At 36.3% G+C, this 13,239-nt stretch overlaps 1 protein-coding gene across 2 annotated transcripts in view; it reads right to left on the reverse strand.

Moving 5' to 3' along the window:
- QTRT1_1 (Queuine tRNA-ribosyltransferase catalytic subunit 1) overlaps window positions 1-13,239 on the reverse strand; it is a gene marked incomplete at its 3' end in the record, with an annotated part of 45,703 nt that overhangs the window by 21,236 nt on the left and 11,228 nt on the right. Inside the window, exons 4-7 of one of the 2 annotated variants that reach the window (XM_051210973.1) lie at window positions 12,766-12,891; window positions 12,095-12,230; window positions 9,741-10,014; window positions 8,046-8,403 (exon numbers count right to left, since the gene is read on the reverse strand). In XM_051210973.1, the coding sequence (XP_051070997.1) occupies window positions 8,046-8,403; window positions 9,741-10,014; window positions 12,095-12,230; window positions 12,766-12,891 (894 nt within the window). Of the gene's footprint in view, window positions 1-8,045; window positions 8,404-8,870; window positions 12,892-13,239 lie in introns of both variants that reach the window. The other variant, XM_051210974.1, reaches the window with a different exon arrangement.

Below are 13,239 nucleotides of genomic sequence, written 5' to 3' on the forward strand. Positions count from 1 at the left end.
GTCAAGGTTGGTATTGTATCATCAGGATTCCTCAGAACTAGGTGTCATGTTCCCTGTCACTCATCGGTAATATATACTTCTAACCTAGCGGCAAGTGCTATTGTTTCAGAAATTTTAAGCAGAGCGATCAGTTTCCTCCAAAACTACAGGAGCGCTTCTGTGATGAGCCTTAACCAACCAGACATAATTCAAAAGCTTATTCTGTATTTTATTCAGTTAGTCAATGTTAAATGAAACGCGTAATAATGTTGAGTAATTATTGTATCTTGTAGTCCAACTCAGTTACTATTTTGCGTTGTTTAACACTTCAATAGTATAACTAGCCAGAGTAACAGTGCCAAGACTGTGGGGGGAGCTATTCCTAAAGACGAATAACAACACAAAAAACTAATTCGTACGTATATGTTACTGAAATAACCAAGCCAGGCACATATGGACTGGAACCTCAATTAGATAAATAATTCTCCTACATATAACAGCGCACCCACACTTCGATTTCTCAACTGTCATGAGACAGTCTTAGGAGAGTATGTGCTTCATACGGTCATGCCAAAGATATAAGTGGTAGCGTCGGCAGCCATATAAATGGCAGTAGTTACTACTCGAAGGTTGTAAAGATAACTGTTTCACTGAATACTTAGCCATTAGTGTGATCGGATAGGGCACAATGATGTAAATATATATATATATATATATATATATATATATATATATATATATATATATATATATATATATATATTGTGGCTCCCGATATTACGTTTCTCCGTGGAGATGCAGAGGCGGAGGCCCAGACGTCGTGTTTTTGTCATACAGCCGTTTGGAGGCCTCTTAAGAATTCTAGAAATTAAAATGCTGCCCACGATAACCCTTTGGATTCAAAGCATACTCTTGAAAAGTTATTAAGGTTTCAACAACCAAAGGTGGCCATTCCCAAATTGTATATGCTCCCTCGAATCATTGGGTTAACAAGACCCCATCAACAAAAGTTGATCGACTTAGTAATATCCTAGGCCATAATAACCCACAGGTAGTAGACAATCTTTCAGAATTATACTCCTTAAGCCAACTGAATAAACCATATATGGTCTTCACATGTAAAGACTTACATAACCCTAACCTAAGAAAACTTAGGGTCACCAGTTTGTCCCATGTAGTTTCAATCTACCCTTAAGTTACAAGGGATCTGTAAAGTTTGATAACATTCCTCCTCAGTTTACTGATGATACTGATGAAGGGCTTCTAGGCTATGTATTATTTTCTCTGGAGCCTCACAAACCCTTGGTCATCCCTAACTAAGAGCTAAAAAGATTTGAAAAAAGGAATATTCTTTATCCACAAAATAATTTATTTTGGACAACAGTAATTCCAGGTTTCTTTTGTACTCTAAACTGTTCAGACTAAAACCCAGAAGATCAAACTTAAGAAACAAACCAACATCTAGTCACTCGTAAGAAGCATAACATTAACAAAGAATTTGTCCGCTTTTCATAATTCATTTCTGAACTTATTACTCATTAATGCATGATCACTTTTAAATAAAACATGTGACTATATCCCAGTTATCTGAACCATCTTTTTTGTTGTCACAGAATCATGATATTCTTATTCAGTGCCTGATTCCGAGTTAAACATTAAAAACTACCTATTATAACGCTCCAATAGATAGGATAAACGTAGCTATCTATTATATGTCTTGGATTTTCTATCAACTAATGAAGTTGGATACAATGCTCCTAGTAGTGTGATAGAATCAGATCGAAACTTATTTAATACCTTGAGCATTAGTCTACCTCTCGTTTGTGTATACAGAGCTCCGAACACTTATACTAATGTCGAAGATCTTGTTAATGCATTCCCACATCCCTCTTTTCTAAAATTTTGATGAGAGTCATTGCAGGAGAACTACCGGCAGAGATCAGTAATGTGATGAAAATTTTCTCACATTATACGTGAACTGTTGGTAGCGGCGGGTTTACGTCCCCGAATGCCCTGGTACGGTCGAGAGTGGGGAGAGTCCGCTCTCCCTCTCGAAATACTTTCACACGGCCGCGCGTATACAGTCTCTGCCAGGGAAGTCCTACTCATTGCCTTCTCGTGGCGGGGGTGTTGTTTACGAAAATGAGAGGACGAAAAGCGAATGTCCGGCGCTTTAACCGGATCACAAACCAATGGTGCACATGGGCTCCAGTATCCCCTACCTAAAGAAATTTAAAAAATATTTAAAAGTAGTGACCAAATATCTTTCCGTGCTCTTCACATTACTACCAACCTTTCGAATAACCTCTCCCTGTGAAAATCTGGTCAATAAAGGGGATTGGAGAACTGGACACTGGAACCTCCTTCAAATGCTGTTGTGTCTAGATTGGAATGACCTCTTCCGGAGCCATAGTCTGGTAGGTACCTTAAGTATATTTTACCAAATCAACAATTCATGCTAATAAACCCTAATGGTCTATTCATATAGCTTAAGTTTAGTAACGAATTACGATGCTTGCAGAAACATCAAGTCAGGTGATTCCTCCACAATGACATAAATAACTATAATTTTTAACCAAATTAAGAACACTTCTGGTTAAAAAGCTATTTATGAAGAGTCATCAGCACTAAGTAGAAGTTCTAAATTATAGAAATTAGTAGTTCTAATTAATAAACGCGTTAGGTCATCACAAAATGTAGACTTTCCAAGCATCTTCAACAACAGTTCAATTAAAAATGACACAAAACTATTTCTAACCACTTCAGTAATCATACTGTAATCAAAACCAAAAGTTGGATCAGAAGTCATACACATGACTAATAACTGCAAACAACTAATTTTTGTCACTTATCGCCAAATTACTAGAGCCATAAACCCCCTTAAGGTTTAAAGAAGTCATGGGGTAATCATGATACAATAGTCAGCCAGTCAGTAAGAACGTAGAACTACATACGTTCGTACATCAGTTCGAGTTGCCATACCACATTAGCACACAGATACAATTGTCGATTCAAATCCCATTGTGGTAAAGGTAGTAAGAGTATAAGCAGTAATTGCAAAGATTAGCATTTGAAGATTTTATTCAATGAGTATAATCCAGTGAAATAAATTTAGAAAGAAAACAAGGGACATGAAGAATTCAGAAGATTAGAATTCGGGAGAACACAAAGAGTAGATGCACTTGCACCATTGCAAACAATTTTGAGCCATGTCATCCAGGGTCTCTAACCATCGGCCGCCATCATCTCGCGGTCCCCAACCAGGTAGTCTACACATACCAACATGGCTCAGTCCACTTGTCAGTGACTTCATGGATTTGTACCATGTTTTGGTTTGGCCGCCCCTAGCTTTTTTCCAACCTGCTCCTACACGATGAAACATCGCACGTCAAGGCAGTCGGTGGTTGGGCATACGTAACACGTCCCAGCCATCTCAACTGATGAAGTTTCACCACTTCATCAATCGATTTGCCATCCTTACCTAGTACCCGTTTCCTAACAACTGTGTTACTTACTCGATGGCCCCAGGATATACGAGCAATGTTTCGACGACATCTACGATCGAATACTAGTAACCTACGAATATCCTCTTCTCTTACCGGCCACGTTTCACTGCCATAAAGTAGGACGGAACGAACTGCTGCGCAGTAAACACGTCCTTTGGTTGATAGACGGATATCTCGCCTACGCCATAAATGACGCAAGTTGGCGAAAGCTAGTCGAGCCTTCTGTATCCGTGCTGAGATTTCGTCACACACTAGACCACAAAGGCTGATGAGACTCCCAAGATAAGTGAAGTGGTTGACACGCTCAACTACTTCACTCCCTATCATTAGTTCGGGTGTCGATGCAACCCAATCCTGAAGCAACATTTTGTATTTCGAGGGGGAGAATCGCATCCCGAACATGCTTGCATTGTTGTTTAGAGTGGCCAGAAGACTGCATTTTTGTCAGCGTCTTCACCAAATAGAACAATGTCATCGGCATATTCTAGCTCAAAAAGTGAATCTCCCGGTAGAAGTTCAACCCCTGGAAATTTAGATGAGGAGAGTGTTATCTCTAAAAGCACGTCAACGACAAAGTTAAACAAGAATGGAGAGTGGACAGCCCTGACGAACACCACTTGAGGTAATCAATTCTGATGACAGTTCGCCATAAGCTCTCACTCGACTAGTTGTGTTCGAGTAGAGAGCCCTTACAAGGTTAATGTACTTCTTTGGTACTCCTTTTAGTGACAAACACTGCCATAGAACCTCACGATCACCAGAGTCGAATGCCGTCTTAAGGTCGAGAAATAATACGATTGTGGGGCGCCTGAATGTGTGCCTGTGTTCTAGAACCTGACGTAGTGTGAATATCTGGTCTATACAACCACGTCCAGGTCGAAAACCAGCCTGATTTTCTCTAGTCTGTTCTTCACGAGCTTTGGTTAGGCGTCGAAGTATTATTGAAGCTAATATTTTAGACACTATATTAGTCAAACTGATTCCTCTGTGATTGTCACAAGAGGACTGTTGTCCTTTCTTATAGACTGGCACAATCAGTGATTGAGACCAGTCAGATGGGATTACGTCCAGTTCCCAGATTCCACCTAAGACCTCAGTCAATCTCACTGCTAATACTGGACCACCATCCTTAAAAACCTCAGGGGTAAACCTGTCAGGGCCTGCTGCTCTCCCTCGTTTCAGATTTCCTATGGCTTTTTCAACTTCGTAAGGAGTCGGAGGACTTACATCAACTTACCATCCAAGTTGAGTGGAGACCGTGGGAAACCGAAGTGTGGCTGAAGGCCAGTTGAACTGATCCCTAAAGTGTTCTGCCCATCGATCCAATATCCTGGATTGAGAATGTATAATATGTCCATCTTTCTCTGAGATTGTTTCGCTAACAGTCGGGTTGCTAATACCGGTTTCCTTAACAAGTCTGAACAAATGTCTACTATTAGCTATTACCGCTGCCTTTTCCGTCTCTCTTGCTTTCGCTACCCACCACTGTTCACGATCACTGTGTAGGCTTCTTGTTAGCTTGCGCCTAATCTGACTCCGCTCTTCGTTATGTTCAGATCCAGATGGAATGAGTTTTCGAGCATCTATCAGTGCAGTAGATGCTGCTGAGATCCAGTGTTTCTCCCTAACCTTATGGTTTACCTTACTAGCAGATATCACTGCTGTTTCCACAGCTTTCCGGATATCATTCCACGCTGCCTCGGGGCATGATAAAATAAATCTACATCAAATAGAGCAGACTTGATATTTCAATACTCCTATTAAAGTTGCTTACAATTACTTTGGAAACAGTTATCTATCATTACCGCTGGAATACCACATATGTGATACAACTTTTTAAACCTGGGGAAAAGCCAACGTAGACAACTATACATCTACAAATATTACTTCAGTTATCTTCATAAAAATAAAAATTATTGGGTGACAAAAAGTCGGGTTGTTTATATGCTAAAAAACTTTCTACCAATTCACAGCATGACTACCTTAAAAGTAGACCTTACATGAGTTGTTTCTTTTGACTTCTTTAATTTAGTCTACCGAATGTACCTAGTTGTACCTTGTTTAAGTACCGTACTTTGATATTTCTAAAGCCTTCGACATGGTTAACCACCAGCGTCTTGTGGGCAAACCCACATTATATAAGATCAGAGATCCCCGTTTGAGTAGCTTAGTGTTTTTTATTCACTGATACCCAAGGATTGGAAAAACTAGTCGGATGCACTTCCAATCACGAGTGGTGTAATACAAGGTGACATCCTATGTCGTCTACTCTCTATAGTTTATATAAATAATATCTGAAAATGCTTCAGAATGGGTAAAACTTTACTGCAAGTAGATGATCTTAAAGTAGTGTATTCATTTTCCCCTCATGAGGTTACCCATATACAAAACTGTATCTGTACGGAGCTAAGTAATGTTACCTTACAGTGCTCAAAATGAAATCTGGAACATAGAATTGATAAATGTGGATGGATTTGTTTAGTGATTCTCCTCTCAACTTCAATGGTAAACTTAGGACTAAGATGTTCTTACAATTTGTTCCCCTCAAATTAAGTTAAAATGTGGACGTCTTACTTATGAAGACTTCTTGGTTGTATGACATGTAGCTTTAATAACAACGAATCACGTATTCGATAGTACAATCATGTGTTTGAACACTACTAGAATATCATATTTTTATTCTTATTAGTTATGGCATTAAAGACGAACTGAGCTAGGAATCTGTTTAGCGGAGCTTTATGCTCCATATTTTCACGAATGTATGCACTTTAAACTACAAGCCCAGATTCACTGATCCTTTACGAAAGTGGAGACTGAGACTGAATCTAATTTTTACTTTAATATATTAAATAAATCATCTTTTGCATCCACTAATACAAGAAGAATTACAGTTATATCTGTCAAAAGTGAAAATATCTCATTCAAAATCTAATCTCTATATAAATTACTTTACAATTTACCATAATCTATCTTTGAAATTGTTGAGGATGTGTAATCCCTAAGTATAATCTATGAGGAAGGAGATCAAGATCAGTTCAAAGTGAATTTCAGGTGGATGTAAGGTCAATTTTCAACACAAATTCGTTGCATTACTATATGCACATTAAATATATTTTTATTATCATTGTGCTTAGCGACAATCATACAGTTTATGAATCCTAATCCTAGTAACTGTTAAATAACCGATTAACTCCAATGCATTTTTTTATTCTACTGGGGTCATCATAAACAAAACTTCCATAACAACATCGAACTCCTGTCTAGATAGCGAGATAGGGAAGAAAAAGAAAGAAGTTTCCTTCACTGTGTTGGTATTATGGTTGTGAATATATTAGCATAGAGCATGACTATGTCAGAAAAACATTCTGTTATCGCTTGTACGATACATTGATAATTTTCGGTCTTCTGATATCGTCTTAAAAAAGGATTACATCAACAATTATATCTCACCCCACTAGTGAAATTATAAGGACTTTAAATGTGTGGACAATCTTACTATGACGTATAATTATTAAACTTCGTTAGGTGTTGATATCTTATCTGTTGATGATATTACAGTCTTATGTTGTGAATCCTTTACGCTATTCTTAGTAAGTCCCAAACCTTGTCCTAATTGGGTCATTTCGTTATTGTAAGAATATGTAAAGAACAGTTGATTAGTTTAAATGAAACCAATAATAATCAGTATGTTACGGAACAATCAAGTAGATACATAACGATAGACATATGACAGTAAATTCCGGTGCTCTTCTATGCTCTCTTATTGTAGATGTTACTAAGTATCCTCTAAAGGAACTGGAATAGCTCTTCACTATAATATTCACTCGCAAATGTGACGCTCCAGTCCTTCTTCTAAGAAAATACTTATTCCTAACCGATGTATCCTTAATGACATCTATCATTTCAAAAAGCTCATGATGTCTTATCTATGCCACTTCTTTGCGTTCTTCTTACAATGCTTATTAAAGACATATCTTCCTTACAAAACTGATGACTTTTACAAAGTATGACTCCTATAAGTGCTGTTCTCCGAAATCTTATAACCTATGATGATGCATTTCATTTACATCATATGGTTCACATTATTAAAATTTTTGTAAAAAAATATTCAATGAAGAAAAATTATAGATCACATCATTTCAAATAATCTACCCTAACTTTTAATGTTGCATTCCTTTTGTATTAACCATATCCTGTTTGTATACTGACAAGCATTCTGAAATTGTTTTCAGAATCTACGTAATACTATATTTATCAAGACTTCATAAATCCCTGTTGAACTACTTGGGACTTACCGTCAAAAACAATTACTTCCAAGCGTTCGCTTTCGTTTTGTAAGATTTCGTCTTCTATGTTGATGAGCTGGACAATTTAGATCAACATAGATTCCGAAAGATATTATGTGAACTAACCAATCATCAAAGCTTAGTGAATAATCTCTAACCGTGAATGGTCATTAAACCGAGTCTATAGTATCTAGAATATCATGTTGTACAACAGTAGGACTTCAAAAGTAAAAGTGCGAAATAGTTAAGTACAAACTCTAAAATATATACTAACCTGTTGACACATCAACTCGTGGTCACTGAAAAACTTCTGTTTTTGAAAGCTTTTGCCACAAAATCTGCATACAAATATTTTAGGTGAAGCATTCTTGTTAGGTTCTAGGTGATTTCCTTGAGATAGCATACACTCTTCTAGTTGAAGAAGAAATAAGGCTGTTTTAGAAGATTCACCACCACTGAAAGACGAATCTGCATTACGCGGCAGGGAAACAGTATTATTAGTGTCATCATTCGTAGTCTTGTTGGACAAGGCAGATTTGAATACTGAAAGATTCATTTGGCTTGAATGTCTTTCAGACAAGTGTGTATGGATATGTTTAAGACTTTTGCAAATTTTCACACAAAACGGGCACCTGTAATAACCGGGAAAAATAATGATATCATAATTGTTAGGAAACATATGAAATGCTTCACTACATCAATTTTATGTTAATCTTCATTTACATGAAAAAGTGAATTAAATATTATGAGAACCATTTCAGTCGGAGTACTACTATTGAGCGTCAAAAGAACTTGGAATACACAAGAACTCTAAACTTTCAGGCTATAAGTGAAAATTACATATCTTAAGAATCTCAGGTTGCCAGTTAACACTTGCCAATGGAAATTGGTAAACTTACTTGCCAATGATAAGAAACGCTATTCGATTACTGAATAGTAATTTTTTCATCAAACCTAGCTCTTAGTGATCATAAAATTTTAAAGATGTCCAATGTTATCTTCATATTAAGTGACTCAGTACTGCACTCTGAAAAGCTCAGTGAAGTTTTCGACATCAGTAGACAAAACAGTTTCAAATATCTAGAAGAGCATCAATTACCGTGATGTAAAGACTATGGGCAGTTAGATCCAGAGTTCCGTGCCAAATGTCTTCAACCACTTACGAAGACATTTGTCGCCGTGGATTGAGACCAGTGGTCGTCATTGATAGATTCAGAATTCTAGGGGAGAGTGACATAATTCCTACACTTGTGACAGAATTCTTATCAATAATACATTCAATGTTCAATCAGCATTCTTAATAAGCTTTAACAAATGGATTGGAGGGATGATTATAATTTCAAACCAGTATAGGATCAATTTTTCTGGTTTAAAGCAAACTGGTGTGTGGGCGAGAATGATAATGATTGGTTGTTTGCTTAATCAAAATTGTAGATAGTCTGACAGGCGTTAGATGAGTTGCATATTCTCCTATCCTTATTATTATTGTTGACTGATTGTCGATTGTTGTATTTTGTCGGATTGTTGTCGATTTTTGATGTGGAAATATATTTACGTTCTTGATCTGAGTTGTGTTGAAGTCCTGTAGAATAGACACTGGGAGGGAATCTAGTGTAGATATTCGTCTAAGGTAAATTAACGTCCCAGTTGTGTAAACATGGAAAACCGAGCTTTTTAACACAAAGAAATTGCATACATGATACCAAATAACTCTAAATATTGGATATATCATGAAAAACAACCAGAAACAATTTAAAGGGTCATATCAGTAAAGCATTACGGTTACAGAACACTCTTGAATCAGGCGCGCACAGATGTTATTTATTATTTATTTGAACACATAAATATTGGTACAAGAGAGCGCCAATATAGATGCGCACGGATGTAGCTAAATTTCTATTCCATACTCATTCTGAGTTAGTGAAAAAAATTTCGAAACTATAAAATCAGTTGTACAATATATTCTTACTTGAAACCAAATAATGAATTATCTTTTTTGAAACTTTGTAAAGGAAGTATACGGAATGTCGGATCCAAATAATTAGCAGTACTGGAGTATTCAGCTGACGACTTTGAACTTCGTTCTACATCCTGTGCATTAGTAGACCTATGGTGTGAAATAAATTTACGATTTCTCTTCACCAATTTACTTTCCTTTTTTCTTGATCTAATATACAGCATAGGACAACCGGAGTTAGATCCATTACGTCGAGGCAACAAGTGTCTAACAAGATGCAAGAAATCTTCATTTTTTTTAATAAAAAAAAGAGAAAGTTATCTTGATATTGATGACGTTTTTGAAGTTTTTATTAAAGAATATTTAAAAACTATTGGTTTGGTAATTTAAGAACCGGGCAATCAAACCACTAAGATTTTCTAACATTGCTGTGTCATACACATAGTTCCCTTTATCATTTTGAAAAGAGCGAGAACAAACATTCTAGCAGAATAGCATGAATTTGTTTTATTTCGTTGGTTCTCATCAGCTGCTTACAACCTGTGATATTTAAAATCATAATTACATAATAGGTTTAAATTACTTACATGAGAGGGTTTAGTTGGAAGTTATATTGCTGTATGTTTAGAAGCTCTAGCAATCAGTCAGTATATCAATATACATACTGTTAGTGACTGACAGTATATACTATCTTCATGTCTTCTGAATCTATTTAATAGCCGATTCATAGAAGGTGGTGTCTTTTCACAATAAAAACCATTTAACAGTACAGATTGAAACGTGGCAGGATAAAACAACACATTTTACAACAGTTTTTCAATGATGTTGAACAGTGATGTTTACATTTAATACAAACTCTCAGTTTGAATTTCTACTATAGCATGAAATTTTTGTAAATTAAAAACGCTGTGCATTAAAATAACTCTAGATTGAAACAACAAAATATTTTTAACTCTATGGTCAGTCCGTAAGAACGTAGAACTACGTACGTTCGTACATCAGTTCGAGTTGCCATACCACATTAGCACACAGATACAATTGTCGATTCAAATCCCATTGTGGTAAAGGTAGTAAGAGTATAAGCAGTAATTGCAAAGATTAGCATTTGAAGATGTTATTCAATGAGTATAATCCAGTGAAATAAATTTAGAAAGAAAACAAGGGACATGAAGAATTCAGAAGATTAGAATTCGGGAGAACACAAAGAGTAGATGCACTTGCACCATTGCAAACAATTTTGAGCCATGTCATCCAGGGTCTCTAACCATCGGCCGCCATCATCTCGCGGTCCCCAACCAGGTAGTCTACACATACCAACATGGCTCAGTCCACTTGTCAGTGACTTCATGGATTTGTACCATGTTTTGGTTTGGCCGCCCCTAGCTTTTTTCCAACCTACTCCCACACCACAAAACATCGCACATCGGGGTAGTCGGTGGTTGGGCATACATCAGAAGACTGCATTTTGTCAGCGTCTTCACCAAATAGAACAATGTCATCGGCATATTCTAGCTCAAAAAGTGAATCTCCCGGTAGAAGTTCAACCCCTGGAAATTTAGATGAGGAGAGTGTTATCTCTAAAAGCACGTCAACGACAAAGTTAAACAAGAATGGAGGTACAATACTGCTAACTATCAGACTACTAGTTTGTTGAATAAACAGTTATTGATTAATAATCTGATTTAAGAGAAATCTACAATTTAAATAGTCATAACCTAAGTTTACGTCAGAACATTCAAAAACGTTAACACAAGTGTTTATCAAAATATTCATGGATATTAGCTTAGCACACGGATATTCGAAACAAGAGTATGAAGTCCTTTGGTATTGTACAGAATATCATACCATAACGTGACTCGTTTATCATGTACAGTTTTATATTACTCAGCTTTGATCCACACTGTCTGCGAGAGCCAGTGATGCTACCCGGACATCTGAAATGAGACAAATAGACCAGAGTTTGAATCTGTGATCTACTGAGTGAAAGCTTCGTGCTTTAACTACGAAGTTGCCTCCGCACCAATATAACATTCAATATTTCTTTAATTAACAAACAACGTTCTCAAAAATGATGCATAACACCAAAACCATTTTACGATTTCCTCAGAAAAAGGTACGCTGTAATCCCGTGCAACACTTAACCTCTATCACAGTAACCTTATTGCTATGAATAGTGTAATATCGAGTTAATGGGTCAAGTACTACACTACCAATACGAAAGTATCCGTAACTGACATACTAACAGGAGAACCCCGGAAACTTTGGAGCGCAAGCCACTAACTACAGGAATGATACATAACGAACGAAAAAAAAAAGAATAAGAACGAATATAATAAAATTCATCATAAGAATAAAATCGAAATTACCGTGAAAGTTTTGGTCGCAAGTCTGACATGCAAGTTTGTCACTCCTGTTAACTCGGTGTTTTTCTAACAAATGATTTAATAAACTGTTTGGTGATGAAAAAGAGGAGTTACAATCAGAAAATACACATGCATAAACCTGAAAAATAAAAATCATTTGGAAATCCCAAAGCGGTTGAATACGCCAATTACGTAACACAAATATAAATCTTGAGTACATAAATTTTATTATAACTCTATCATATAATGAGTCAAACAAAAATTTCTGAAACTTATCTATGAATAAGAGGATCAGGTACTCAATATGTAAGGTAGAACAATGATAATATGGAGTCCAGATCCGAGGATATCAATTCGCCTTTCAAAGTATGAACCTAAAGTTGACGCTATATTTCTTAGACTATTACACCACAATCGAACCTAACACACAACTCGTCTAGAGTCTTATTAATCCAGAACAATCAAATTTAAGATAATACATTATCAAGAAATTTATGTGCCAGTGTTGTCATATTACTAACGGAAGCGGGAACGAGGGAAAAACGTGAACTAAAAATGACATTTTCCAATCAAGAAAAGATTCAGTGTTGAGGGTAAATTTGAAAAAATATTAACAACAAACAATTCCAAACAACAAGAATACCTATATATACGGTCGTCTAAACTAAAATTACCTGCTTGTCTTTATGATGTACAATATGAGCCCGAAGTTGTATGTATGTTTCAAATCGTTGATCACAAAACCGACAGATCCAAATTTTAGGAGAAACATGGCGACATGAAGTAGAGTTAGTTACCACCTATAGTAGATAGAAAACCAAAACCCATTAGTAAAGATTAGTTCATATTAAACCCTTAAATCATACACGTAAATTTAATGTCTGTAACGGATAAACTGTATCTGCGGTCGTCGCAAAATGCATTTAGAGACCTGTACATGTTAACACATATTCAATTGCTTTAGTGTTAATACATCCACTGTAATAAGTACATGCCTGAACAAAACTAGCGTAACATGTAGGAAATTATCATAAATCCGACGGAATAAGATATCTGATGCCTACCGTTATCTTAAAAAAATATCAAATCACGTTGAATCAGACGTTAGTGAATGGGTCATGAGAGGAGCTATTCACATTCACAATGAT

This window comes from Schistosoma haematobium, chromosome ZW (genome assembly GCF_000699445.3).
Source record: "Schistosoma haematobium chromosome ZW, whole genome shotgun sequence".
NCBI lineage: Eukaryota > Metazoa > Platyhelminthes > Trematoda > Strigeidida > Schistosomatidae > Schistosoma > Schistosoma haematobium.